This window comes from Poeciliopsis prolifica, unplaced genomic scaffold (genome assembly GCF_027474105.1).
Source record: "Poeciliopsis prolifica strain line A6 unplaced genomic scaffold, Auburn_PproV2 SCAFFOLD012, whole genome shotgun sequence".
Lineage (NCBI taxonomy): Eukaryota > Metazoa > Chordata > Actinopteri > Cyprinodontiformes > Poeciliidae > Poeciliopsis > Poeciliopsis prolifica.
This window is the reverse complement of record NW_026562387.1, coordinates 12785690-12813068: the sequence shown is the minus strand read 5'-3', so window position 1 is coordinate 12813068 and position 27379 is coordinate 12785690. Positions and strand designations below refer to the sequence as shown.

Sequence of the window (27379 nt, the reverse complement as noted above, 5' to 3'; positions counted from 1 at the left end):
CCTAAACTGATGCTCTAATACTCTCACTCTGGAGTTTTGTTCTTATTTTCAATGCGAGCCCCCCGAGTGACGTTCTCCCACCCTCCTCCCAGACACGTGCCTCTGACCAATGGGACAGCAGAAATTGGGCCACATGACGCAGACTACGGAGCAGTCTACAAACGCCCCATCCTCGCCCTAGTAAAAGGGGAAGAGCCCTGAACATGTACGAGGACGAAAACCTAATTTGAATCCAGTGCATGCACACAGATACACCCAGTATTTCATGACATGTTGTACTTTATTTTTCTCAGGACTTTGAGAAAATGTGGCTTGTGAGGCGAAAAACAGAAAAACAACGGTGGGGTTGACATGTTCAGCCACGAGGATCCCCGGGGTTTAACAGTCTCAATAACACATAAGGAAATTAGATTTTCATTTGTTCAAGAACATATATGAATGACGTGAAGTTTAATTTTGTAGATGAAAAGTAGAAATGCTCATCAGCTGATTAACAGTTGAAAATCTGCCTAAACCGAAACTAATTCTGCACCTGACCTATTTAGGGGGGAATGCAACATACCCTACTGTATCACGTAGAAGTGAGGTGCTGTTTGTTGAATTCAGGCCCACTTGTAACAGTTGTGATAAATTTAAGCTGTGCATACTTTAAATAAAAACGCTTTACATAAAGTCAGCTGGTGTAGATTATGCGTAAAAATCAACATTAGGAAATGAAGTAAAACAGCCTTGGTTTTCTAAGCTATTATATCACTATATTAACATTTACCAGCTCATTGAACTTAACGACTTTTCTTTATACGTGCTTGTTTCCTGCAAAATAGCGTCACTTCATCTCATAACACGCAACTAAAAAGCGTGATAATTAAAGCTCGATGGCCAGAAGAGCCAACGCTGATGTGCTTTTAGTATTTTAAATGTGATTGCTTTCTCCTGCCATGACAGCTGCGGTCGCCCCAGAACAGGGTCCATATCCCTTTAAAAGAAATCAGTGATGCAAACAAACTGTTTTGTGCGCGCCGCTCGGGATCCGGAGTCGCGCCAAAGACAAAACTTTGAGTAACTTTGCTGACCACCTCCAAAGCCGAGTTTTCTGCGCTTTTCTCCCCCAATCAGTGAGGACGGACGGTGCTCCTCTGGCGTTTTGGAGCCGGGACGGTTTGCGTCAAGGAGGAGGAATCTTGCAGAAAGAGCGTTGGTGAGACTGGCTGAGTTAATTCTTTAGTAGGCCTATATAAAAAAAAAAAAAACGTGCGTTGTCTTTTCCACATCTTTTCCTGTTTTTATTTTTTTGCAAATTTGGGGGACGTGTATATTTTCTAAAATGCTATGTTGCGCCTGACATGTTTTGTGCTTACTTTGACGGATGTGATCGTATAGCATTGTTTTATTATTGCTTGAATGTTTTTTTTTTCTAATAGCTGTTTTATTTGAAATTTTGGCATATGAAACTTCTCTCGTCACATTTGACTAGCTGTGCAGAAAAAAAAGCATTTTATGCTTCCGCCTTTTTGATTGCTGCCTTGTTTATAAAGAGTACAGGCATTGTCTTTTGCAATTGTATTTTTTTAGGTAATTGGTTAAACCCCTTACTTATATATGTGTCTAGTATTTAGCTTTTTAAAGAATATTAGAGCAATAGCTTCATTGTGACGTTAAAAATGCATGTCTTATTTCCGAGCCTAAACATTTGAATTTTGATTACCTGACCAAGACCCACCGCTTCTGCGCGTCCAGTCCAAACAGTGGCAAGTTGAGAGTGAAAGGTGTAATTAGACAGGCCACTCTCACGCTGCGATTGTTTCTCACTTGTGAGGGGAAGCGCAGATTAATGTTGAGCGCTAAATAAGCAGCAGACAATGGATCCACAGACAGGCCGCTACCGCCTGGGCTTGGCCTCTAACCTCCCCAGCAAAAAAACAGGGGCGTCTGGAGGAAATGACACCACTGCAGACTCTGAATTAGAATGGGGAGGCCTTTTGTGCATTACAATATATTACATATTATTCAATCAAGCCCCCCTAAAAGTCGTCTTATCCCTGGAAAAGATAGGAAAAACGTTCCAAAAAAAAAATAAAAAATATGAGTCTAGGACAGATAGTAAAGCTCGGAAAATTTCAGATGATTTTTGTTCCCGAAAAACAGGTAAAAATGCTCACTTTGATGGAATCAATATTTTATATGTTCATTTTTGGCAGGCAAACGCCCATCGTGGTCACTATCCGCTTTGTTGAAGGAAAACTGAACATTAACTGCTATATCATGTTTTTGTTAAGTTGCCCGCTTTAATGGTTTTTGAAATTATTAGCTTTTTTTTTTTTTTGCAAATTTTTGCAACTCGAGTCAACCTTTTAACCAGCCACTCCTGTCTGGTTAAGGGATCGCAAAAGGGCTACAGTCAAATGAAATCCTAATTTTACTTTACCGCCTTTTAAGCTATAAACTGGTAAATATATGGTAGCACTTTCTTATTTGGCTGAGGTGTTTTCTCACAGCTGTTTGGTTTTGTGAAGTACTTTGAATTAGGATTTTTGCTGTTTCATGCAAAAACCGTCCTGCAAATAATAAATAAATGTACGCCAACTATGTTTTCATCATACCGGTTGCCTTTTTGGTACTCCAAAAGTGCAAAAAGGCTTCTATCTTTTGCATTCCTCCCAAATGTGCAATAAATGGTTAAAACATATGCAGTCTGGGCAAAAGTTTTTGTTTAAAACTGGTTTTCTTGTTGTTTTGACTGTTGACGCGTTTAACAAAGAGCCATGCAGCTGTTGCTGTTGTGCAGAGAAAACCTTGTTTCTGGAAACCAGTCATAGGCCTCGGTGTCTGCAACGATTTCACATGTTGAACGCAAACATCACGTTCTTGCAGGCCCTGCAGCCGCTTAAATTTCTTGATAGCTGCACAAAAATTTTGTTTATTTGTATTTTTTTTTTGCAATAAACATACTATACACTGAAATGCTTTGCATGCATTCCAGAAGTCCACATTAACAAACACGACCTCTATTTGCCCTGTTCTTGTATTTTCTTGTACAAAAATAAGAACCATACGCTGGGATGCATGCGGCCAAAAATAAATAAATATATATATATATATATATATTATATATATATATATATATATATATATATATATATATATATATATATATAATATATATATATATATATATGCTATATAAGTGCGCGTGTATTTCCTGTTTTTCATAGAGTATTCTTCTAATTTTATGAAGACTTGTGTATCTCTGCATGCAGTCAATGTATATGGCAACATCCACATATAGCTCCTCTCCCCCTCCCTCTCCCTGACTCACGCACGCGCGCGCACGTAGACATATCACCCCTCCCTACGCCTATAAATCAATGGCGCGCGTTGTGCGCATGTGCCCTGTCCTTGAGTTCCTATAACCCATTTCATTCCACACACACCCCCACCCCGTCCTCCCCCGTATCTCTCCTGGTAGGATTGTCGTATACGTCAGTACTATGGAGTACTACAAAAGGTGACGCGCAGGAGGAGGATTTGTGAATGGACGCCGTGATGTGTGCCAGCTCACTGATCAGAGGGCGGTGGGACCTTCTGCAGATGCGGCCCCACCGTCCCCCCCCGTCCCCCCCGCCATCCGCCTATCCCTCCTTCTTCCCGGTCATCATCCTTGCCTCCAGATGAATGGGGGTCCCCTAAGATATCGGCTATGTCACCATCGCAGGGGTCGCACCAAATCCTCCAGCTTCCTGTGTCCTTTCAAAAACCTGAAAGCACGTCTCTTCTATTTGATGATCCTGTATGATTTTTTTCCCTCCCTTTTTCACTTTTTTTCTTAAGATCTGGAAGCCGGCTATCCCCTGTTTTTCTTTTCCTTTCTTTTCTTATGATCCTGGGTCGCCCAAGAGCATGGCACAGAAAATAGTAGAAGCGAGCCCTAATTGCTAAGAGAGGAAACAGAAACAAAAAAAAGTCAGTCGGTAACTGACTAAGATAGATTTTTAAGGGGAGATCTACACCTGTTAAAATGTGAAAATAAGACAAAACAAGGATGCGCTGAAAGGAAAGTTAAACATCGTAAAGCAATCCAGATGTTTACAGTTCTATTAAGCAATTGAATCTTGTTGCATGGGTTCTCCAAAGTGCCTAAATTATGATGACCCTGTTTTTGACTAAATATTTGCCTTTACACGAACCATTTCCCCTCTTATTTATTCCCCGCACATTGCACTGCAGCTACATGATGTCTATATAATTTGTTTGTATTTTTTCCCCCCCGGAATTTCATTGTGATTACAGGGAGATCCTCTGGACTCGCCACGCTGTGGACTTTGTATCTGTGGAATCTTTTGCTTTTAGCCCTTTATAGGTTTTAATAAGTCTTAATCCGCCTGATCGTTGTGGCGTAGATAAGTCTCATTTGAATCGGGATTGTTCTTTTTTTCTTCTTCTTTTACTTCTTTTTCTTCTACTTCGTCGTCTTCTTCTCTCAACAGAAGCCTCAAACGGGGCGTAGCGCAAACAACTACCACCCTGAGCGCAATTAGGGCCTCAGCTAAATTAGATGAAGGCTAATTGAAAGCAGCTGAGTTCCCATCAGCGAAGCCCTGAAAGCTCCACGAACGTGGGCAGCAATCCCCGTTTGATGGTCAATAATTGCTTTTTTTAAGTGTAGGTGTTTATTTTGTGAGTGATCAAGTTGTTGAAGGGTTCCATTCATCGTTTTGGAAAGAAAGCGTCTGACAAACTACGGTGAAACTAACTGATATACAGATATACGCTAGTTTAGTCCATAAAAGTGTGACTTTATATATATGTAATAGTAATAGTAATGAAAAAAATTGCACGAATGAGCCCATAGGAATCAAATTGGATTTCATGAATAATGTGCACATAAAAGAAAAGTGTAAATATGAAAGTAAATAAAGTCTGTACACAAATAAACAAAGATTGTTTGCAGTGAGTGAATGCATCAGTAAATAAAATAAATAAATTGTCCCGCATTTATTCCCCCCAAAATACAGATTTGTCTTCTTTTATTTTTATTTTTTTTATAGAAATCAAATCCACACTGAAATCTTCCATCTTTCAAACCACGTGCAACTTTCTAAAACAACAAAGAAGTGTTTGATGAATGTTTTGATGTCAAAGATAATGACATTAAAGTTTGTTTTGATATGCATGGATGCACTTTTTTTCTTTTTTTTTAATCCCCTTCGTTAGTATAATGCATATTCATATTCTAAGAGCGGCTATATGTCTGCGGTGCTTAACTCGTCCCAGATCCCTGGCTTGTCCCGTTGAACTCCAGGTCTGCAGTTCTCACAGTGCGGAGGTTTTACTCCTGACACCAAGGAATGTTCTGTCCGCGGTGGCTATTTCTGTAAGTTTCCAGGCTTTACATTCCCATTCTTCTAGAACAAACAAGCTGCCATGCGATTGTTCCAGAGTTAGCTGGAGAGGAACAAAAAAAGTTAACTTGCCGACAATTATTTAAAAGAAGGAGAAGGGGGAAAAAAAGAGTTTGAAGAAAAGAGCGTGCAATGTCAAAAATCATCAAAGCAGCTGCACCTGTGCGCTGTAGTTTGCGTTCATCCCTCAAAAGTTGTGGATTTTCCACTGTCTTGTGCGGGCTAAATCTGGGATGTTTTGGAGTTTTTGACATGCCAGGGAGGGAGGAACAAGTGGGAGATGGACAGGTGGAAAGCACTTGCTGCAGAGTAAACACAGATTTCTTGCTCTGAGAGTTTAACCAGCCCTCTATACCAGGAACAATGCAATAACAGGAAATTCACGTGAAGTCGAGAGCGCCTTTTCGACTTTCCCCTGACGGATGCATGCAAAACACAGTCACCGTTTGTCGCGCAGCTTGATGATTCCTTTTCTAAAACCGTTCAAACATGAGCCTAAGGCTCAAAACATGTACGCAAAAACGAGACCCCGTAAGTGAGTTTTAAAAGTCTACCTGAGTTGGAAAACATTTATGTAAACTTTAAAAAGCATTGTTTTATCTAGATTTTTTTAAAAGGTGAGAAAACAATTTAAGCTCTGCCCTTGCGCTCAGCTCCCGGATTTAATTATAGATAGAGGAGGTCAGTCAGGAGCGGTTACCCGACCCCTCTCCCTGTGTGGCACCGCGCCCTTTGCAGTCAAACTCGCCAAAATAGAGCCGGACTCCCCTGAAAGTGCCATGTGCGCCCAAGTTCCTTTCTCCCCACCCTCCCATGCTACCGCACCTGAGTTGTTTTTACCCCCCACGACGCGGATATGTTGTGAATTTGTCACTTATCGGGAGCGCGGGCTCGTCAGCACCACAGCACTAACTTTCAGCCATGCCAACTCTGAACGTTTCTCAGCTGAGAGGCGCAAAGCATGTCTGCCCACACACACAGAGACTAATCAGTACATGCCCAACACTGACCTTTGTGGGTGAAGCTGCAAGCTTTAACTGGGTCATTAAGGGTCCATTGAATAGATTACTCAAAATAACAGCACATAGACTTATTGTGTAAGCCTTACAAATATTTAGAATGTGCACAGTTTTCACTTATATCTTATGCTAAATATGGATTTTACTGGGACTCGTTTGAAATAACCAACATAAGGTACTAATGCAAGAAACAACACAGAAAATATTTAAATAATAGCAAAATCTACAGTGTGGTGTGAATTTATATCCAACCCCTATATTCTCGTTCCGACAAATAAAATCCAGAGCAGCTTGGCCTAAAAATCTGCCTTATCAAACAGCGTCCTGCCTGTCATTGAGTTCATGTCAGTACACCTACTGCTAGTCCATTACGACCTCAGAGGTTCATCAGAGAACAGGCAGTTACTCGGATCCAAAACTTCTTTTGTCAACGTACGAAACATTATTCCTGGTCTAAAACATCCAGAACACCATCATCATGACTAAACACAGTAGTGGCAGCATTATGGTGTGGGGGTGCTTTTCTTTTGCAGCCTGTCCAAAGTACTGGAAGAAATCCTGCCAGAGGCTGCAAAAGACTGCAGAGTAAACAAGTAGCTAGATCAAAGCATGTTCAAGAATTAGAAGGGTCCAGTCAAAGTCCTGACAAAAATGTGATTTTGAATGTGTAAGACCCATATATAATTGTTATCAAATGCTTCACTGTCTGGTTTGACTGAGCTTGAGCTATTTGGGCAACAATTCCAGCGTCTGAAAGATGCCCTAAAAATAACAGCAGCTGTAGTTACAGGAAAGGCAGTTTTACAAGGTGTTTAGAACGTAACATAAATGTATGTTTGTCACACTTCTCAAGTTATTTGAAAGCAAAAAAAAACATCAAAAATTATGCATCTTTTTAATTTCTTTTTGCAATTGTCCTCTGCTTTGTGTTGGTCTAGCATGTTAAATTCCAATAAAAAACAACTTGTCCCTTTTGTTCTTTGTTTTCTTATTTCCTCTGAAGTCAATGTTGAGCTTGTCGACCTGTGTTCTACTTTTAGCCTTTCTGTTTGTTGAGTTCCTAAAATTGGCCAACTTCCAGACAGATAGTGGAATGGATCTTGATTTATTCCATTAATTTTCAACGTCATTGGCCTGGCTGACATCACAGAGTCCGATCTGTGCTGTGAGATGCTCTAGGTGTGTTTAATTTACACTGGCAAGAATTTGCTTGGATGGGATGCATAATGTGGCATCATTACAGGTTTATGCTGTCATTTTTATTATTGTCCTGCAGAAAGAAGAGGAGGAAAGCAACACAGATGTGGCTGAGCTCGCTGACTGAGCTGATAAATCCTCCACTCCACCACCATGATAACGATGATGGCTGTTTATCCTTTTAAAGTTGATGCTGGATCAGGTTTTGTTTTTATTTACTTTTGGGTAATTTGCCATGGAGCAAAGCAAGAAAAGTGGGAATAATGGATTCTAAAATGCTTTGATGGAAAAGAGGTGTGAACGGATCATTTACCCTGAAGACAGGGGTACACAGAGAAGCCAAAGAGCAGCCTGAGACTGCCATTTGAATGGGATCTGAGACGTAATTTGATCTAAAATGGACTCCAGTCATTCACCCTCCTCCCTCTCTCCCATGGCATCAACTGTAATTCATTATTCCTGGCCGGCACAGGCAATGAGCGAGGGCAAAGGACAGGAGTGGACTCTGCTCTGGTGTAATGAAGACTCAGTAGACCTTAACTGCCCCATTCCTCCCTTTCCTCCCCTCTCTCCCTCCATCACTTATACATACACGCAATCTTTCATTATCTATCAGAGGGAGCAGCACATTAATGCTGCTGAAGACCTTTTGGCGGAGAAATAAGAGTGTGCAAGGATTTTCTCCACTCTCAATCTATTTCATTGACCTTTTCCATCATGCATGTAACTCAGCTTGCTCGCTGCAGCACCAGATAAATATTCCAACAATAATATTCCTGCTGCCATTTAATCATGCATCTTTTTCAAATGCAAAAATGTATGTTCATCAGACTTCAAGGAAATTATATATAAATCTTTCAAGTTATCAATATGCTTCCTTCACTCAGACATGCAATTTAATGCTTTAGAGGTTATTTTCTCAGATTACAGAAGAGCATTCATTTTATGATTTATGAAGACTAAGAATACTTGCATTATCAAAATGTTAAAGAACTGCTGGGTTGACAAGGCTTTTTAAGACATTTCAGTTCCCTGTCCCTCCACTAGGGGTCCACAGATGTCTTGTCCAGACTGGCTGAGAAGATAAACACTGTCATCTGGTGGTAACAGGAAAGACAATTTCTTCAATTTATTTGGAGGCAAAACTGTCTTACAATATGCAGTTTGTGCTTTATTGCAAAAACATGTTTTGGGTGGATTTTCAGAAGTGGGATAAAAGAAAAGTTGTAGAGTGAAAGGTTTTCAAGAAAAGTTCACAAATATGACCAAAGCTGATTTAAAGCATTCATTAAATTAACTTACTTTTGAAAACTTACTTGTTGTGACTTAGAATGCACTCTTAATAATGTGTGAGTTGTAAGAGTTGTGAGTTGTTTTCCATATATTTTATATATATTTATACAAAATTATGCAAGTGCCTGTGGAGTTTAGTGCATATATTCTGGATCCTTAGTTTTTACTCACCACAAACAAGACGTGACACAAAGGAAAGAAAACCAAAAGTTAAAATAAAGTTAAGCTATGGAGAAAAAAAAAACAGTTCCACTTTACTTCTAAAGCACTTAAAATACGACATAGCAGCTGACTGAAATGCTGCACAAAAATAAGATAACAATAAAACAATAAGATAGATACAAGAAAACTGAACAAATATTACAACTACTAGTGTTAGTATGTGTTAAACTCTGAGCAGTTTAAATGACTGTGTGGAGGAGAAACAATGAATCTGTTGATAATTTTTAATATTAATGGATGCAATGTGTGCACATAATCATTTTATCATAAAAAACAACTGAATATATTCTTATTTAAACAATGTTTTTATTAAATATTAATATTAAATATTCCTGTTTATTTGCTTTTAATTACTTGTGTCACTTTATTTTTCTTTATTTTAAACATTTGTATATGTTTTTAGTTATGAAACACTGGCAGCTTCATGTGGGAAAGCTGCTAATTAATATTTATAGATGTAATTAATAACATTGGATTAACTGGCTTTATCAAAGCCACTTAGTAAAAATGAACAATCTATATGCTGTGTATTATTCTGAGGTTCTGTTAAGCTTTGTGTGGCCACAAAAGGGGATTGTGAATCATAATTCCTAACAATACATTAAAACTTGATTTGGATAGCATGAAATCAAGAGGTCAAATGTCCAGCAAGAGTTTCAGCTGTTTAGTTTGAAGAACAGTCAACTAAATATCAGCAGCGGTGCAATATTATATTTAAACCCGTGTGTGCAACTCAATACGTTTATAGTTTTCTTTTCCGACCACTGAACTTGTAAGTTGTGCTCCTCCAAAAATAGAAGAGTACAAACCAATCATTCAAAGCCCAAAAGCAATGTTCAATTCATATAAACTTTTGTCTTCTTTTTATTTTTACATATTTATACATTTTACATATTTGTACATATTTGTACATGTGTTGTATGGTGGATGTTTCTATCTTGTTATTGCTGCTTTATTGCGACTCCTTCCCCTCCAATCAATAAAGATTGATCTCACCTCAGCTGGGACCATTTGGATGAGAGAAACCGTTCGACCTAACTCTCTCCATTCCGTATTTGTTTCAAAATGATAGTTTCTTTCTTTTTTTTTAGACAAAAGTGAAGTGTGGAATGAAACAGTCAAAGGCAGGTGTTCTTTCAGAGCTTTCCTGTTTTTCTAAAGCCACCAGAATGCAGCTCGGGTTGGTGTTTGTCTGCCAGGACAGAGCTAGAGAGGGGCAAACTGATGGATCAGATCGGGGCCCGGCCTGGCGCGTCTCTGTGCCCTGGAGCAAGGATCGAGCTTATGAGTGAGAGGGGGTAGGGTGGTGGATCTGTTGGCAGAGAGAAGGTGCCTTAATGGAGTCTTTCAGTTTGCTGTGGCTGTTAATGAAAGGAGGCTGAAAGTCAGCCAATTACCATTCCTTAGAGGAGAGAGAGAGGGCGTGTGGCGCTGGATCATTGCCTGTATATGTATATATATATATATATATATATATATATATTATATATATATATATATATATATATATATATAATATATATATAATATATATATATATATATATATATATATATATATATATATATATATATATATATATATGTGTGTGTGTGTGTGTGTGTGTATATGCACATATATATGTATATAAGTCTATATATAGACTTACATTCACAGCTACGTAGATAAATAGGTTTATTCAGACTAGCCTCTAGACATTGGCTACTCTCCCAGAAATTTCCCCCCAGTGCAAAAGGTTAACTGTCAGTCCCCCACTAAGTATAAATAGAAGGCTGCCCTCCAGAAAGGCATGTTCTGGGATGGGGCAGACAGAGGCAGGAAGAGCAGGAGGGGCAGTCTCTTATGATCCCAGTGACACACAAGTGGAGAGCAGCAGTTTCAGGGCTATTTGGCTCACTGGTGATGGTCCCAAAAAGAAGAGGAAGGAGAAGGAAGATGCAGCCAAAAACATCATGGTGGCTTCAGGGACTGACAGAGCGCAGGGACAAAAGAGCGTCCTCATCCATTGAGCTTCACTGTGGCAGCAGAGACAGTCACCAGCTCCCCAGACAGCTTAATTCTGATATAGTCTGAGACTTAAATAAATTCAAGGGGCTATATTAAAAGCTGTTTGGATTAGTTGTGTTTTCACCAACAATGGAAGAGGTGTTTGTTTGTCTTTTCATTTTTATTTCAGAAATTGTTCAAAATCAGTGAGTTGCAAACTGTCACTATTTTGTGTACCTTTCAATTAACGGGATTCGGTAAAAGCTTCCATGTGTGTAAATGGTTCCATTGTTCCAAAGTGCAAGTTGTGTTTTTCATATCTTATGAGATTGAAACTAAAAGCTTTGTTGTACAAGCAAAAACTCTAGCATAGCTGCTCTTTAAGGAGAAGGATGCAATTTTTGATTGTTTCTATGAAAAACAGAATAGTGTAAAGAGCCTGAAGGCGAACCTATACCCTGATCTTAAGTCTGTTGTCGTTTTCCTCCACTCTGGCCAAGTTCCCTTTTGTGATGCTGCCACCACCATGTTGCATTGAAATTTTCTCCCAAACGTATGCAAAGAAAAACGTTCAGATTTGGTCTCATCTCCTTCCTCCACTTTCTGTGCCCAAATAGCCTGTGGCAAACTACAGACATGGTTTTCTTCTATCCAAAGTTTCACAACAGGTTTCTGAAGTGCATGACTTAATAGTTATGCTGTTGGAAGATTTATCAATATACACTGTGAATCCATGTTGCTTCTGTAAAGTTACTTCAAGCCCATGAAGTCAGCCAATTGCCATTCCTTAGAGGACGACCTTTTGTTATGTAGTGAAATTGAGGTGAATTTTCAAGCCTTACTGGCAGTGAAAGTGGTGATTAATTTTGAAAGACAAATAGATTATTTTACTACAATACAAATTAATATTTTACTTCATTTTAAAGAATCAACATATTTGTTGGTATTTTTTTAAAATAAAAGATGTATTCAGACTATTTAAAATATAATCTGATGTAAAATTCAATCAGTAAGCCTTTGTCATAAATAAAGAGCAAAGTGGTGTGTATGATTTGTAGAATCAGAATTATTACAGTATGTGCATCATACAAGATATTATTTGAGCATGTTAAAAGATTACTGTACAAACATGTATTTTGCATTACTTGTTCATGTGTGAATTTATACTTCCAGCATGTTCGTAATAAATTTTAAAAATAATCGTGAATTTTCACTTGTTATAGTTTTTTTCTTAAAAAAACTGCATTTTCTATTTACTTTGACTTGACTTTCAGTATTAAACAGTTTAAATATTAAAAAAATCATTCTTCCATCCCTTCATGATTATAATGACAACACAGATATTCAGTTTTTTTTATTTTTCACTTGAACTTAAGGTAGCAAAAACGATACATTGCTCAAATTTAAGACAGAATTAAAACACATCAAAACAAGGTGATATGCCGCATCAGAAGAAGAAAAAAATACAATAAATAAAGCTTCTTCTCTTGTTTAGCATACCTGAATGAATGCAGACTCCACTTGGAGCGGTCTGCCCCTGAACACACTTCAAAAAAAAAAATATCAGATATCCTTAGATAATGCTACACAATGAACTTTAATCAACGCTTTGACACAACATAGAATTTTTTTTTTAATCTTGTCTCTGGTGAGAGTCATTGGTGTCGACTCCAAAGGCATGAAATCTGACATAAAACAAAACGATGTTATTACTCTTTTTTGTTTTTCGCCAAGCAACTCACACTGCATGTACACAGATTATTTCTAAGCCTTTGTCAGGAATAATAAATAAGAATGATCGGCTCATGTGTGGTGTGATTGCACTTAATCCTCTTGACCCCTAAACACTACACATACTGTCGGTCTCGTGTGGCAATACCTGTGTGATTACATCGGCAGAATGCTTTTACACATACAAGCACTAATGACAATATCTCTACACAAAGGAGGAAACTAAACCATTAGTGACAAAAGCACTAAATTCTATAAAACACTGGCAATCACAGATTGCAAATCTTACAAAGTAATGTCTCGCCCACACATTTGATCGGGTGCATGTTCCCAAACTGTTGAAGTGCGTTTTTTAAGATGTGACTGGGAAAATGAGTGTGATCACATGATTCTGAGACATTTAGCTCCTAAAGGTTGTATGCCTATGGGACATTCTCCTTTCCTTTCTTTCGATTACAATCCAGTTTTTTTTGTTGTTGTTGCCCCGATCTAAAACAGTAGAAAATACAGTCTGTAAAAAAATAGATATTGTACTGACAACCAATTGTAAGTCAATATTGTACTTTTTTTTTTTTACAAGTAAAACAAAATAAAAGAAGAGGCTGTCAAGTTTGCATGAGATCCCCCAAATGTCTTACAGTGTACCTCTTAAACACAAATGCATGTGCTTATACTCATTTGTATAAAGTATCCTAACAATGGCACTTTTTACATACCAGCCTTTTGCTTTTCATTCCAACTATTCACATCTACATAAACCAACACTGTGGGAAACCATTTGCTTTCTTCTGAAATCCCAAAAACAAATGCAAAGCTCATCTTAATTTTTTACTGGAACTAACCAACCACCAAGCCTGTTTTGCCATTTGCAGAAAAGCTAAGCAATTTGTTTTTTTTTTGCTTCCCATGTTCAAAGCGCAATTTCCAAATAAGAAACTCTTAGAAAAGTCCAGCTGGAGATCTGCAACCCTGTGAGGTCTGATGCAAGAAATAAGCAATCCTGCAACTATTTACTCATATCGCATCTAATCTGCAAGGCCTCGTACAAAAACTTTGCTCCAACTTTGATGAGGTGAGGGAACTAGAACTTATAAATTGCATTTACAATTAAGAGGCTCTTGCTTTGAATTGTTTTGAAAATTTAAAGCAATTTAAATTGCTTGAAAATTTAAAGCAAGTCTAAAGTAACTGTACATTAAAATTCACCTTTGAGAAATCATGTTTTTTTTTTTTTACATAGACAATCTCAAGTAGTTTAGCTAAAGTTGAATTTGAAAGAAAGCAAATAATTTCCCAAACTGTTTAAGAACTGAAGAGTCTAAATTTGCATCCCACATGCATTTGTTAGTTTAGTGAAAACTTTCCAAAAATAAATACTTTAATTTGGTTTTAATGGGGAACATGCAATACCGCTTTCTATGAAAGAGTGAAGACAATTGTGTCCCCACTCAGACTAAGTTTCCCTTTTATGACCATATTACAGTCAGGTAAAAAAAAAAAGAAAATCTCAAGACATCTTTGCAAAATCATCAAGTCTTTTCTGCTAAGACTGTAATGCATTCACGCTCAAACACTCACGCACACAGGAGTTCACTTCATGAAACAAAATCATTGCGTGTCCATTTGTCACAGGAGACAAAGAAAAACAAAATCAAAACAAGGCTAAGTCCATCCTCCAGTGTGATGCGAAGGATGCCTTAATGCTAATGGAGGACATCGGGAATGCCGATTCATTTGGCTGCAAGAAGATTCGAAGGGCATGGCACGTTAGCAGATGGGGCAGAATTGACCTGTGCTTTGTTATTAGAACAAAGGATGGAGTCGAAAACAAGGAGTCAGTTTTTCTCAGGTTATCCTTCTCATTCTTCCTTTCCCATTAATCCATTTCTGCTTAAAATGTTCTTCACTTAAGGTCTTCCTCTATAACAGTTGTGCAGTTGACAGTTCAGTCCATGTGGGGTTTCTCAACGCCACCCTGCAGAAAGACAAAGGCGAAAGCAATGAGCTGAGGTGAATGAACAAATTCAATATACCACTATCAAAGTCTATTACTAATGGCAACATAGGCTATTGTGTTTAAAGTTATATTTTAGAACTTTATAGCCTGAATATGCACTAAGAGAAAAACAGGTATGACCTCCCCCAGAAGTGCTGGGTTCTTCATATCATTTAAGATCAAAACCAAAATTTCTGAAAAATAAATTGATTTTTATATTCATTAATATAATGTTGACATACTTTTAATTTTGAATTTGATTGACAACCACTGAATACATGCTCTACAAACTATTAACTCTGAAACCATAGTGAAAAAAAGCAGTCCTTAATAGATTGCAGGTGGGAAAATTCTGCTAAAAAAAATGTCCCACCGTAACAAGCTTACATATGAATCTTAATAAAGATGGTCTGAATACAAAAAAAAAATGGTGGTGCAAAAAACAACAGCTTAATTCTCTCCCTGATCCTTAGCCGAAGCACCAGACGAAGGGGAAAAAGAAACAAAAACAACAACAAAAAAACCCCACAGTGAACAAAACCCCCAAGTTCAGACTTGTGCCAGCATTCCACAGGCCTCATCGTAAACAAAAACAACAAGCAGCAAATGACCCTCTGGTCAGCCGAGTCCTGACTAGCTCTCATTGCCTCGCAGCGACTGTGAAAAACAAGAGCTCTTAATCTGCTTTCACGCTCTCACTGAGTCAAACTGAGGGAGTGACGGGACTCTTACTTTACAGACAGAATGAGGTGAGGCTTCCAGGCACAAGCTTAATGAAGACATCAAAGCTGACTTGATGGAATAATTATGACAGAAAAGCAAGGGGACTTGGGGGGGGGGGGGGGGAAAGCATGCAATGCGCTTTGCAAAATTTAGACCATTTCACAATATTATCTGCGAGCTCTGTAGCACTGCTATATAACTGCAAAGCATATGTGGTGAATAGGAGCCCTTTAAAAGTCTTTATTTTTATTAATGAATGGCATGGAAGTTGATGGAGATAAATGCAATTCAGTTATTCTGAGCAAATACAGCAGAATAAAAGATATCTCAGAATTTCAGCTTGGTCGTCAACATCAAGTCAATTATGTGACATATTCCACTAAAACATCTGGAGCAAAAAACTAGTTTGATAACCAAGTGGCCTCTGATTGGTCAATGGGAATGAGACATATAATCAATAGCAGAAACAAAGGGTTTTCATACTTTTATCAAAGCTTTGATCTAAGACCAACCAACATTCTTAAACTGTGTGATGTAAATGTTGCATTAGGCATCAGATAGCCTAATGTTTAACCTTTCATATAGAATTAAAAGCCCAAAAGAAAAGGCAGAAAATGTTACCATGGCCAGTTGCCGTCCGATGTTGCCCACAGTGACACCACCTGAGAAGAATATGCAGGGGAGCCAGGAACGGACATACAGGAAGTCTGGAGATGTGTACCTGAATTAGAGGACATGAATAAAGCAAATGATCAAATAACTGTTAAGGTTTTTAGAATGACTTTGATTTATAACTGAGCAGTTCTGGATTTGGAATGCATTTAAATTGCAGTAAAACAGTCCATAGACCATTTGCCTAAATTTGATAAGCATATTGGGGCAGTTAAGCACAAAATATTTCAAAATTGTGATTACCTAACTACAATCCATCCTACAGTTTTATGTTTCAGAAAATGTTGTTGATGGAGGATTTTATTTAATGAATGAAACCTCTATTTGAGGCTTAACATTGTTACATATACACTTTTACAAATTTACAAATAGGCTGGAAAATACTTAAGTGAGAAGTTTGATTTTAATGACATAGATACAGTTTTAAGTCAGTTTCACTAGCAGATTTATTTTGAAGATGAGCAGGAAAGGCATGGATGATAAGTTCCTTTATGGCTTTATTGCTCCCCTTCATTATGGGATTTGTAGTCTTGTCACACCATGGTGTATATTATATATTAAGTAGGTTAATAAGAAAACATGTAGTTTAAAAAATCCTGCAATTACAGCTTAAGCATGTGCAACTATATATAAAATTTTACTGTCAGCTTAAATCCCCCAAGAGCCTGGTTTCCTGTCTTTGGACCAACACGTACAACGCTGTGAGTGAAAACTGTTTGACTCACTGATAAACTCCGTTGTAGACCAGCAGCTGTGTGATGATGGTAGCCAGGAAGGCGGTGGTGATCCCCAAGCCAAAGCCACTTCTGGAGCGGTCAAACGTCCACCACAGGCCCAAAGACAAGGCGGCCAGGGTCAGGGACAGCTGCACATTGTTGGCAAAATCTAGTTTCTGGGTTAGAGTAAGTTAAGGGTAAAGTCAAACAGATTGACGTCAGGACAGGAGGATGTGTAGGACTGTGACCTCAAACAAATATTTGCCCGACCGATTGTGACCGAGTTTCATCAATAACAAATGTAAAAGTTGGTCGTTGTGTCCAAACCGTATCCTCTGGAGGAATTTACAGCAACTCTGAGAAGAACCTGGTTTGGGAATCAGCCCTTTGAGAAAGGATACAACACTTGCGTGGTTGATTCCGACAAACACTGCGATACATCTCATTACGCTGGCCCACTCTCTCTTGAACTTGTGCGGCTCCCCCAAATGGCTGTCGAGGCAGGGATAGAGAAGGCCGATAACAGCTGCAACAAAATAAAAAGAGGAACAAACAGGCCTGAATTATACAAGATAAGCAGAAAATTGTGTGACCCGCAGCAGGCCAATACTGACAAAGCTGTTAAAGATTATCTGCTGAGCATGGGTTTTTATACTTAGTGACTTATTTGTACTCATGCAGGGCATTGTGAAAGTATTCAAATCCTTTAACTTTTATATTACTATATGACAGCATGTAATGCATTTTATTTAGATTTAATTACAAAGATCAATACAAATGAGAGGATAATTGTGAAGTGGAAGGGATACAAGACCCAGTTTTCCAAAACATCAGAAATAACTGGACTTCAATACCTCCGGTACCTTCCTTCATTTGTGAGATCCCATTAAAATACGTTGAAATTTGTATTTCAAAATGTGTAGCTTAAATGTGCCAAAAATATCAAGTCTGAATTTCACCGTTTCTGTGGTTAAAAACGGAATAAAATTTATTTCAGAATAAATATCAACCCTCCCCTACATTATATTTAAAACATTGGTCTTAAGCTAAAACAAAACCTCAATAAAATACATACACACATATGTGTGTATGTGTGTACACATACACATATGTGTGGAAATGACAGAATTAAGAAAAGAGTGAACACACAAGGAAGAAAGTGAGGAAATAGAAACAAAAACAAAAGCACAAAATGAAGGCAAGAAGTAAGGGCAACTTTTCAACAATACTAAAGGAACTCAGAAGGTGTAAACAACATGTGAAATAAACAACACTTTTAAAGATTTTCTCAGGTTATGTAGGAACCCTGCTAACATGTTGCTGCACACTGTCTGTTAGCTGGCTAAAAGAAGGCTCTTGCACTTTAACCTAACAAGAAAAAGCATCTGGTGTTAGGAAAATATTTGCCTGTAAACCAAACTAACGGATTTAAAACAAATCCTTAATATCAAGGTAAGGCGGTCTGGAAATCACTGTTGGCAATCTACAAGTTCTAAGAGTCCATCAAATTAATTAACAAACACAGTTGTTTTATGTGTATGGAACTCTATATTAATACTGAAAGTTTGTTTTTCTGGACAATAAACATATTACCCTGAAAACTGCCAGTGAATCTAGCTGATGTGTAGCTAATTTATGTTAAGGAAAATTTGTTGAATTTATTTCTAATTGTTATTTTAAATTACATAACCCCATGTATAACTGTTTATTTAATTCAATGCATTACACAGCAGCTGTCTTTTCTTCTAATTTTGTGAAAGGAAATACAAAATTCGCTTTCAATGAACTCTACAGTTAAATAAAAGACAAAGAAAATCAACAATTTTTTTTTTGTTTCATTTCTCTTTCTGCCTCGCAGCACATGGGGGGGAGGAGCCAAACACGGATGTGTCCGGGGTTTTCAGGGAGGGCCTTCAACTCACCCGTTATGACATCAACCAATGAGCGCACATCTCACGTATTGTGCAGCCAATCAGAAGGCATGCATCTATATTACGTGTTTGTACTCTGGTTTTTCGATAACAAGCTGGCTGACATACCAAATTTAGACTGTAGCATGTGAATAATGACCTTATGCATCTGCAAGGAAATGAACAACAGAAGGAAGCGCCCAACTTACTCAAGCACATTATTAGTTTTTTCTTCATGAATAAAGGCTAATGTGTCATTCTGACCCTAAGTTAGCAACCACTGACACACGGTAGGAAAGTGTTTTATAAAGTGAATGTCCACTCACCAGCTCCTGTCCCGCAGCATGGCGGGATCCACCAGGCAGATGACAACAGAGTTGTCATCACCTCTTCGGGAAACAGAGTGACATTTCTCTGTATCTGCAGCAAGTTGAGCACCAGCGCCAGAAAAGCCCCCACTGTGAAGAGGACCAGACCCCTCCGGATGAGGTTGGCGGTGCGGACGTCGTGCAGGGAGCCGTAGGCGCTGCCAAGCATCGCGGTGATGATAGACATCATCTCTTCAGCTTTGGAAGCGAACCAGTTCGCTCCGGACGAATGCTTGGTTTCAGCTTTCGGTGAACAAGAGCAGCTCCAGCAGTGGTCCTCGAGCCTGGGCATTTGGCACTTTTGCTCTATTTGTCATAAATAGACAGGTGAGTTTTATTAGGGTGATGCTGGGAAATAAAATTTAAAAAAAGAATTGAAGAGAGACGCGTCAGGATTCTGGCCCCCTTACCTTGCTCTCGAGACGGTTTCAGAGTCTTGAGTCAAACAGAAACCTCCACGCCTGCTCGTGCAGCCTGGATCCCCCCGGCTTTGTTTTCCTGCTCTCTACAACAGTCACACAAATGACGTTGTTTTGTTCATATCTTCTTCGGTAAACACACCGTGTTGCTTCATTCGGCGAGTAAAGAAGGCTGATCGTACCAACAAAAACAGCAGCTTCCTCTGCAGAAAACAATCTCAGCTGTGTCGGGTGAGAGTCGGCAGCCAATCGGAGCGCGGCGGCTGATATGACGTGACGCCTCTGCCCCGCCCCCTTTGTCCGGTGCAGACAGATGCACAGAGATTAGGCGGTTCTGGGACAGAAGTGAAAGTAGAAACTGAGCAATACTTTAATACATTGACTTCCAAAGAGATGCATTCCAAAGGTTTTCTTCAAAACATTCGCTGTGTTTCACAATCAGACAATTACTTGCAGGGTTCATTTTTACCTATTTAGTCGTAGTTAAATGACAAAAATATATTTTCATTTTGGTTCCAGTTTAGTCATTTTTTATTGTATTTTTTCCCTATGGGGTTTAATTCAGTGTCACTGTCCATTTTAAGGAAATACTTTCACTTCCCAAAATCAAGATTATGTCTAAAATTGCACCTGGCACTTTGCTGGTGGTGGGCCCAGGTGGAAGTGGCACTCTGTTGCCTTATATGGGCTTCAGTGCCCTAAGAACCAGGGCACTTATTTCTTTGCTCCAGGTGAAGTATACAAGCTACCATGATAGCTTGTATACTTCACCTGGAGCAAAGAAATAAGTGCCATCAAGAACAAAATCTTGAATTAGGGGCTGGAGACCTCAACAGAATTACTAGGGTAATAAGAGCTACCCAAACCCCTCCAGCCCTATTGTGGTGGTGATGCAATGGATACAAACAGTTCCCTAAATACTCCGTGAAGGTTCTCTGAAGGGTAGGTTCAACATTACAGTTTGACCTTCTGAAGTGTCTGGTGATCCATTCTTTTTGCAACTGTTATCTTCACAGAACCTTCAGGGAAATATTTTATGAATGTTTCCCAAAAGTTACTGCAATTTTCACAATGCAAATTCAAAGTATTTTAAATAATAATATAACTGAAAAAAATAGATACAAGAAAATATGTTTACCAATCAGCCAATGATCTCGTTGGGATGGAGAAAGTGAAGAAATCCTTAGTTCTTACTTTAAACCCAAACTTGCCAGGTTTGCTCTCATTTCATTCATAGGTACTCTTATATATAGGTGGGCACTGGTAAATGGGGTTAGTGGCACAGCTTTTTTTCTTCTCTGTTTTTCACATGGTGCAGGAGTTGTTGAACTTTGGATCAGTCTGCAGGAGGTGTGGCTTAGGGGTGTGTGGAGTTTTATCACGTCTGTCTGTGATTTTGTTATTGCCAGGAAGGTCAATGACTCCTATCTGAGGATCAACAACAACATAGATACATGGTTGTGTGGTAATGTTACCGACCCTGTTCCGGAGGCAGCAGAACAACATATACACACTCTCTGCTAAAATCAGAGAGTGTGTGACACGTACATGCATGGATATTCCTTTGCCTGTAGATGTGTGTATTATATGCAACGCAGAGATTAATATGCTAAAAGAGCATGTTTAGATAAATACAGTCCTCACTTCTTTGATGATGTCCTGTTAATTAACTATCCAGGTGGATGTCAAATTAATGATTACAAAATTATCACAATTTCTTTATTCTAGCTTTTTGCACTTTATGAAAAAAAATTTTCTATGTAAATCAACAGAGTGGTAAGTCACTTTCTTTGACCTATAGCAAAAGAAAGACACAAATACAGAGAGAAAATTATTTCAGATGTTTGGTATATTCCTCATGGCTTCTCATCTTATGGAAATGCATTTGTGAAATATGCTTTTTTGCAAAAAAAACATGAAGACATTTTGTCTCGTAGACCAATATCGCACAAAGGAGACTATTATTAGTTACAGTTTGCTAGTACTGGGTAGCTGCTGACTGCTGAGGCTATTGGAGCAGTTGAACTAAAGAAACAAACTGCATGATTTGAGTTTTGTAACAAGATGGGTTATCCTCCTGAAAGTAGCCAACAGATGATGGATACATTACGGTTACATTGGCTCCATTACATTGCTTCTTGATTTGAAAACTAGCAGGTGATCTTCATCATGCCTTTATGACTGAACACATTGACCTGGCTCAGTTGTGTTAAACAGTTGAACAGGTGTACCTTTTAATGTGCCTGGCAAGTGCAAAGTGCATCTGAATTCAGTCTTTTGAACCTTTTTATTTCTCTCTGCAAAGATAAAAGTGGTGCGAATGGAAATCAGGAACACAACATAAATTATAAATACAAGGATCCCTGTTACATTTCTGGGACTTTTAATGTCAGGGTCAAATATTTCAAGCTGTAAATCAAATATAGGCCAATATATGAAAGCCAAAGTGTCCTACTTTGTGTTCCAACCGTGACATTATACATTTTGAAAGATAAAGCAGCTTCAGAAGGAATTTTTTCAAAGCATTACAGCTCCCCACTACACATTCAAACTGACCGACTTTAAATTGGATTCACTTGAACAAAATGAGAAAAGCTGTTCTCTAAAAAGGCACCGATAACTGAGTGGTTAAATATAAATGTCACAGTTGCACTCTGCCTGAGCCATTTTACCATACTGAAGCAAACAAGTCAGGCATGGAAATATGTTGAGGTTGAAAAGTTAGCATTTGTCTCCCCAGTTTCATTTCAATGAGATGTCCTGATGTTGGCAGAAAGCAGAATAAATAAACCGTGCAATGGTGAAGAAAATTGTTTTTTTTGTTGTTTTTTTTAAACCAGAACAGGTCTCATTTTCTTTCAGGTCATAGCTTTAAAATATGCTTGAATGTAAGTTTACCAGTCTAGAGGATATTTGCAAGCATTGATATAACATAACAGTCCATATATAATGATATCAATCCTATTACTACAACCCAAATGCCAGGGAAGCCTGTGTTTAATGCATATAAATCAGCACACTCAAAATAAAAAAATAAAAAGACTTATGAAAGATAGAATACAATGAATGTTGTAGGAAGCCAGATTTGGCCTTTCGGATCCACAAGGTGCACAAAAGTTCTATAAGATCCCTGAAGTTCCACCACCACCAAAGTAGTCCACCAATAGTAGTCCTTTCTGCAGCAGGATTAAAGGCTTGTCTCAGGGAAGCGGAGTATGTATGTTTCCCAAATGAATACATTTCTTTTAATGTAATTCTTTGCTATCCAAGTGCCTCTGGATAAAAGCCTACAGCAGTGAGTGTGTGTAGGTTTAAGAGTGTGCAGAGCTTTCCTCTTCTGCAGCAAGAACATGCTCAAAACTCGAGGAGGGATCCTCAAATAAAAGATGAACATGTTGACATTATTCATTGAAACATTGTTTAATGACAAATAAAAACTAGAATTGTGTAGGTCTTCAGCTCCGTGCCAATATTTATGTCCTCCTTAAAACTGAAGATTTTGTTGATGCATTTTAAAGTATTTTATTGGAATGTTATGTGAAATGCCCAAAGAATGGAAGGGAGCATAATTATAAAGTGGAAAGAAAATTATACGTGTTTTTCTGTGTGTTTTCAAATTAAAATAAAGAGTTTAAAATTATGTTACATGCTTAAGTATTCTGCCAATTTCATGCAATACTCCTAAATAAAGTCTAACAGAAATAAAAGTAATTGAGTCCACCGGTGTCCAATTCAATCTCTTTTTTGGGCTTTTTTGGAGAACATTAATGAAGAAACAGTATTATGTTGACTGAGAGACATGCAAGAGTCAAGAGTCATTCTAAAATAAATATATCATGTCATCTTGTTGTATGTCTCTTGTAGAGGCAGAGAAGCTGGTCGGAGTTAAGGGAAAGCTATAGCAGCTAAAAAGATGATGTATCTGCAAAAAATCATGCTAGATGCTGAAAGATTGATAATGGAACAAAAATAAATTTTCCAACAGACGAATGTCCGTAAACTCTTTTTTCTTCCTAAATAACATGTTTGGTTCTAGTGACCTGTGACTGAACCTATTTGTACAAAAACTTTGTAGCACAATCTTGTGGTACATATCGAGAATATTTGTGTGTTGAACTGATGACAGTAGTTCTTTGTTCTGGTAAATAACTGTAAAAAGCAGTATTATGAAAGAGTAGAGAGTACTCCCAGATATGACTAATATCTGTTCTTTACCAACATTAAAGTTTCTTATTCAGCTACAGTGATAACAGAGAAAGAATGATGGTCCAATCCCAAGCCTTAGGTCAGGGGTTTTCAACAGATAAAAAGGTATGGAGGACTCTGAACTTTGAACTGTACCTGAAATAACATCAAACAAAATGAACACATTACTGATACAGTGAAAAATAGTCCAAAGCCGAAATGTAGTTTCCTACAGCATTCATTGTATTGGCCTAATGTTTTAATTAACTCACAAAATCCAATGAAATTAAAATATCTCCAGCCAGTTTTCTATCATTTGGTCTTATCATTTCAAGGGAACCAAACCCACCATCTCCAGAAAATTGACTCTTGGGAGCTGCATTGAAATCCACTCCTTACATTTCAGACTTTCATTTGTAAAAAAAAAGTCCAACATCCTTTTTTTCTTTCAACTTCACAGACATGTTGAAAGAATAAGCATTATGTTCTTATTAAATAAAACCAGAATGAAAATAATTTTGTTTTCTGGTTCTAAAGTGAAAAAGCCGGAAAAGTTCAAAGGGTATGAATACTTTTCCAAGTACCTGGAGATTATGTCTGGCGGCTTCGCTGATAGAAAATGTGCAACAAACACTCACGTCACGTTAGCAAATACTTTTCCTTAAACAATAAAAATGACTCGGCATATAGCTCTCTGCAACCAGCAGTGTTGGCACAGACGTCGGGGAGGTCTTCCTCGTATCTGGAGATAAAACAGGATGGTGTATCACACTTCAAATGAAGAGCAGATCAAGCATGTCATAGATTATACCGTTAGACTCTGAGGGATTTTTCCAATAGGAAAGACGAGGAAGAAGCCTGCTGGAAGAGTTGGCAAATTAATCTATCAAACTCAAGCTTGACAATTTTCCCCCCTCAATCCTCTGTGAAATTATGAAAGGAAACATCCTAATCCACCCTCACCAAGAGTTGATTAAGACGGAAATGGTTGCAGTTTCATCTTGCTTATTCCCTTTGCAACATGTGTCAGAAAACATGGCATTTATTCCTCTCTTAACACATTTTCTGGAACCCTTAATCCAGCATGAACCCATTGGAGATGATGCATTCATGTAAATATGGCACATGGTTACAATATGTATTTATTTCTAAATGAACAATTCATTTCCCAAATATGACTCACCCTTTTTTCTTTTCCCATCTAACAATATTTCACTGCATTGTGAGTAGTTTTTGTGTAGCTCTGCATCGCTTTCTGCGGCACAGAAGATAAAAGAAGAGTTCTTGGGTAGAGAGTGTATCTACCACCTTAACAAAGGTTGCCATAAAGGCCCTGCCTCAGCAGCTGGAGGGCGTGGCACTGCAATTCTATCTCCATATCCCTTTGTTCTGTGGCACTCAGCTCTGAAATTGTTACAGTGCAGCCGAAATGCAGATCCTGCACACTTCCTGCTACAATGCTGTAGAGGGAAGAGAGAGGAAGATGGGATGATAAGCAAATTCCTGATTCAGGAGATCTGCCCACATGCACATTTTTCAGGGGGATTTTGGGGAGATATACTAAACTGTTTTAGGCAAGCATGCTGTAATGAAAGCATTGCATTATAGAAGTAACATCTTTAAGAGATATTTCCTGAAAAATAAAATAAAATAAAGTAAGTATTCATAATTTTTTTTTTTTGTCAAACACAACATTTCTTGGTGTGTTTTTGGCTCTTGGTTCTTGACTGAATTTGCATTTTATAAAATGTAAAATTTCATTGTGTTTTATTTTTATGTCTATTCAATTTTTCTGATATTATTTTTGTGTTTGTTTCGTTTGTCAAACTGAGAAGAGGTTTTTTTTTTTTGTAATATCTTTGACTGTCCTAAGAGTGCCCATTGTTTTTTCTTGATTCATAAAGTTTCAGATACGAGTTTGTCATATTTTCTAAATTTCTGTTGTGTATCTTGAATAGTTTATATACTCATGATTGAAATAATTTTTAAAATAATTTTCCTATAGTCTGAAATTCTGAAAAGTGGTGTATATGCTCCCAAATAATCTAAATTATCAACAGATTGTTTAGAGTTATATTGATTTGAGATAGGGGTTGTTATCTGTCTTATCTCAAAAGATTTAACAGTTGGGGTATGACTATACATGTAGTAAAACATACAGTTTGGTTCACCATGCATATTTACTTCACCTGCTCACATGTCAAACATTTCTATGCAGAACACCAAAAGATAAAGGTCTGCTGGTTTCCCCACTAGGCATACTCCAGGGTGCATTCAAGTATAACTTATACACCAGGAAGTGTCAATTAAAATAACTTTTAAATGATTTTATATTTTTTTCCTTGTCAAATGTCAACAAAGTTTGAAATCTTCAGAAGTTCCTATAGCAACACAACTGATAATTTTCTAATGATTTTACTAACTGATCAAATTTGACCAAAACTCCAGTTAGTTCAAGACAAACAAGTTTTTGAAATGCTTCAAGACGATAACTAATTATTTTCTAAAAATGCTGAATAAATTTATATTGTTAGCAATGTTCTTTGTCCAGAGAAGGAGAGCTGATGAAACAGAAAATTTGCCTCAACTCATTTCTTCAATCTTTCAAAGGCTAGAAGTGCCTGATAGCAAAGAGGAGCCCTGGTTGTGCTTGGAGAATGTTTTCAAACTGAACTCCGACACTGATACTGATTAAAGAATGAAAGTTATGGATTCCAAAACTATATCAAACCTGTATTCAAAGTTAGAGCTGTATAATAGGCAATGCCAAATACGGTATTGTCTACAGCTCAACATCTTGATCAACCGCAAGATCAACAGCTTGACTGTAAATTTTTGAGTTTTGACCTTGTTAAGTTCAGCTTCTTTCTAAACCTTTCCAAGCAAAACTGTGTCAGAACACAATAAACTGCATCATAGGTGAACCGCTGACTGCATTTCAAATTACTTTGTGATTTTACAAGTCAAATAAACAGATGACTCATCAGCAAAATGAACATGTCAACAAGTGCCTTTTCTTTGAACTGCTGCAGATAAAGTGTTTGTGATAGCCCTACAGAGTGTGTGGCATGTTTGCACAAAAGCTCTATTCATGCCATCTATGCTAAAAGGGCTGACAAACATAATGCAGTACTCACAGCCAATCAGCATTCTGAATGATCCCCAGCCATCTACTCAGATGTCATCCTCGACCAATCACAGCCGTTCCCTCGGTGGGTGCATTTGTTTGCGTTTTAACAAGGGGGCGATAGGACGTGCGTTGGAGTGAGTCAGTTGGAAGTTGCACAATGAGCCTGAAATATTCCCCACGTGTTTTTCCTCAAGCAAAGCTGCACAGAGACACAAATTAGTCACAATGCTGACAACAGGCAGATCTTGGAGCTGCTTCACATACACTGACTAATGAGACAACTCACCATGAGAGTCATCACATGGAGCTAGCTGTATGTGGATGGGTGTATGACTAACAACTTAAAAAAGCTCCTTGATTGAATTGTGAAGAAGATTGCTGATGCATGGTAACATCGGCACCACTCTTTGCGA

At 38.0% G+C, this 27379-nt stretch overlaps 1 protein-coding gene across 1 annotated transcript; it reads right to left on the bottom strand.

Moving 5' to 3' along the window:
* Positions 1 to 12455: 12455 nt before the first annotated feature.
* Positions 12456 to 20907, bottom strand: insig1 (insulin induced gene 1). Its single transcript, XM_055037699.1, has 8 exons — positions 20790 to 20907; positions 19834 to 19985; positions 19643 to 19737; positions 19191 to 19538; positions 17356 to 17480; positions 16964 to 17130; positions 16188 to 16287; positions 12456 to 14822 (listed from the first exon to the last, which is right to left on the bottom strand). Exons 4-8 carry the CDS (start codon positions 19522 to 19524, stop codon positions 14793 to 14795), a joined length of 756 nt encoding a protein of 251 aa, XP_054893674.1. The 5' UTR covers positions 19525 to 19538; positions 19643 to 19737; positions 19834 to 19985; positions 20790 to 20907; the 3' UTR covers positions 12456 to 14792.
* Positions 20908 to 27379: the final 6472 nt, after the last annotated feature.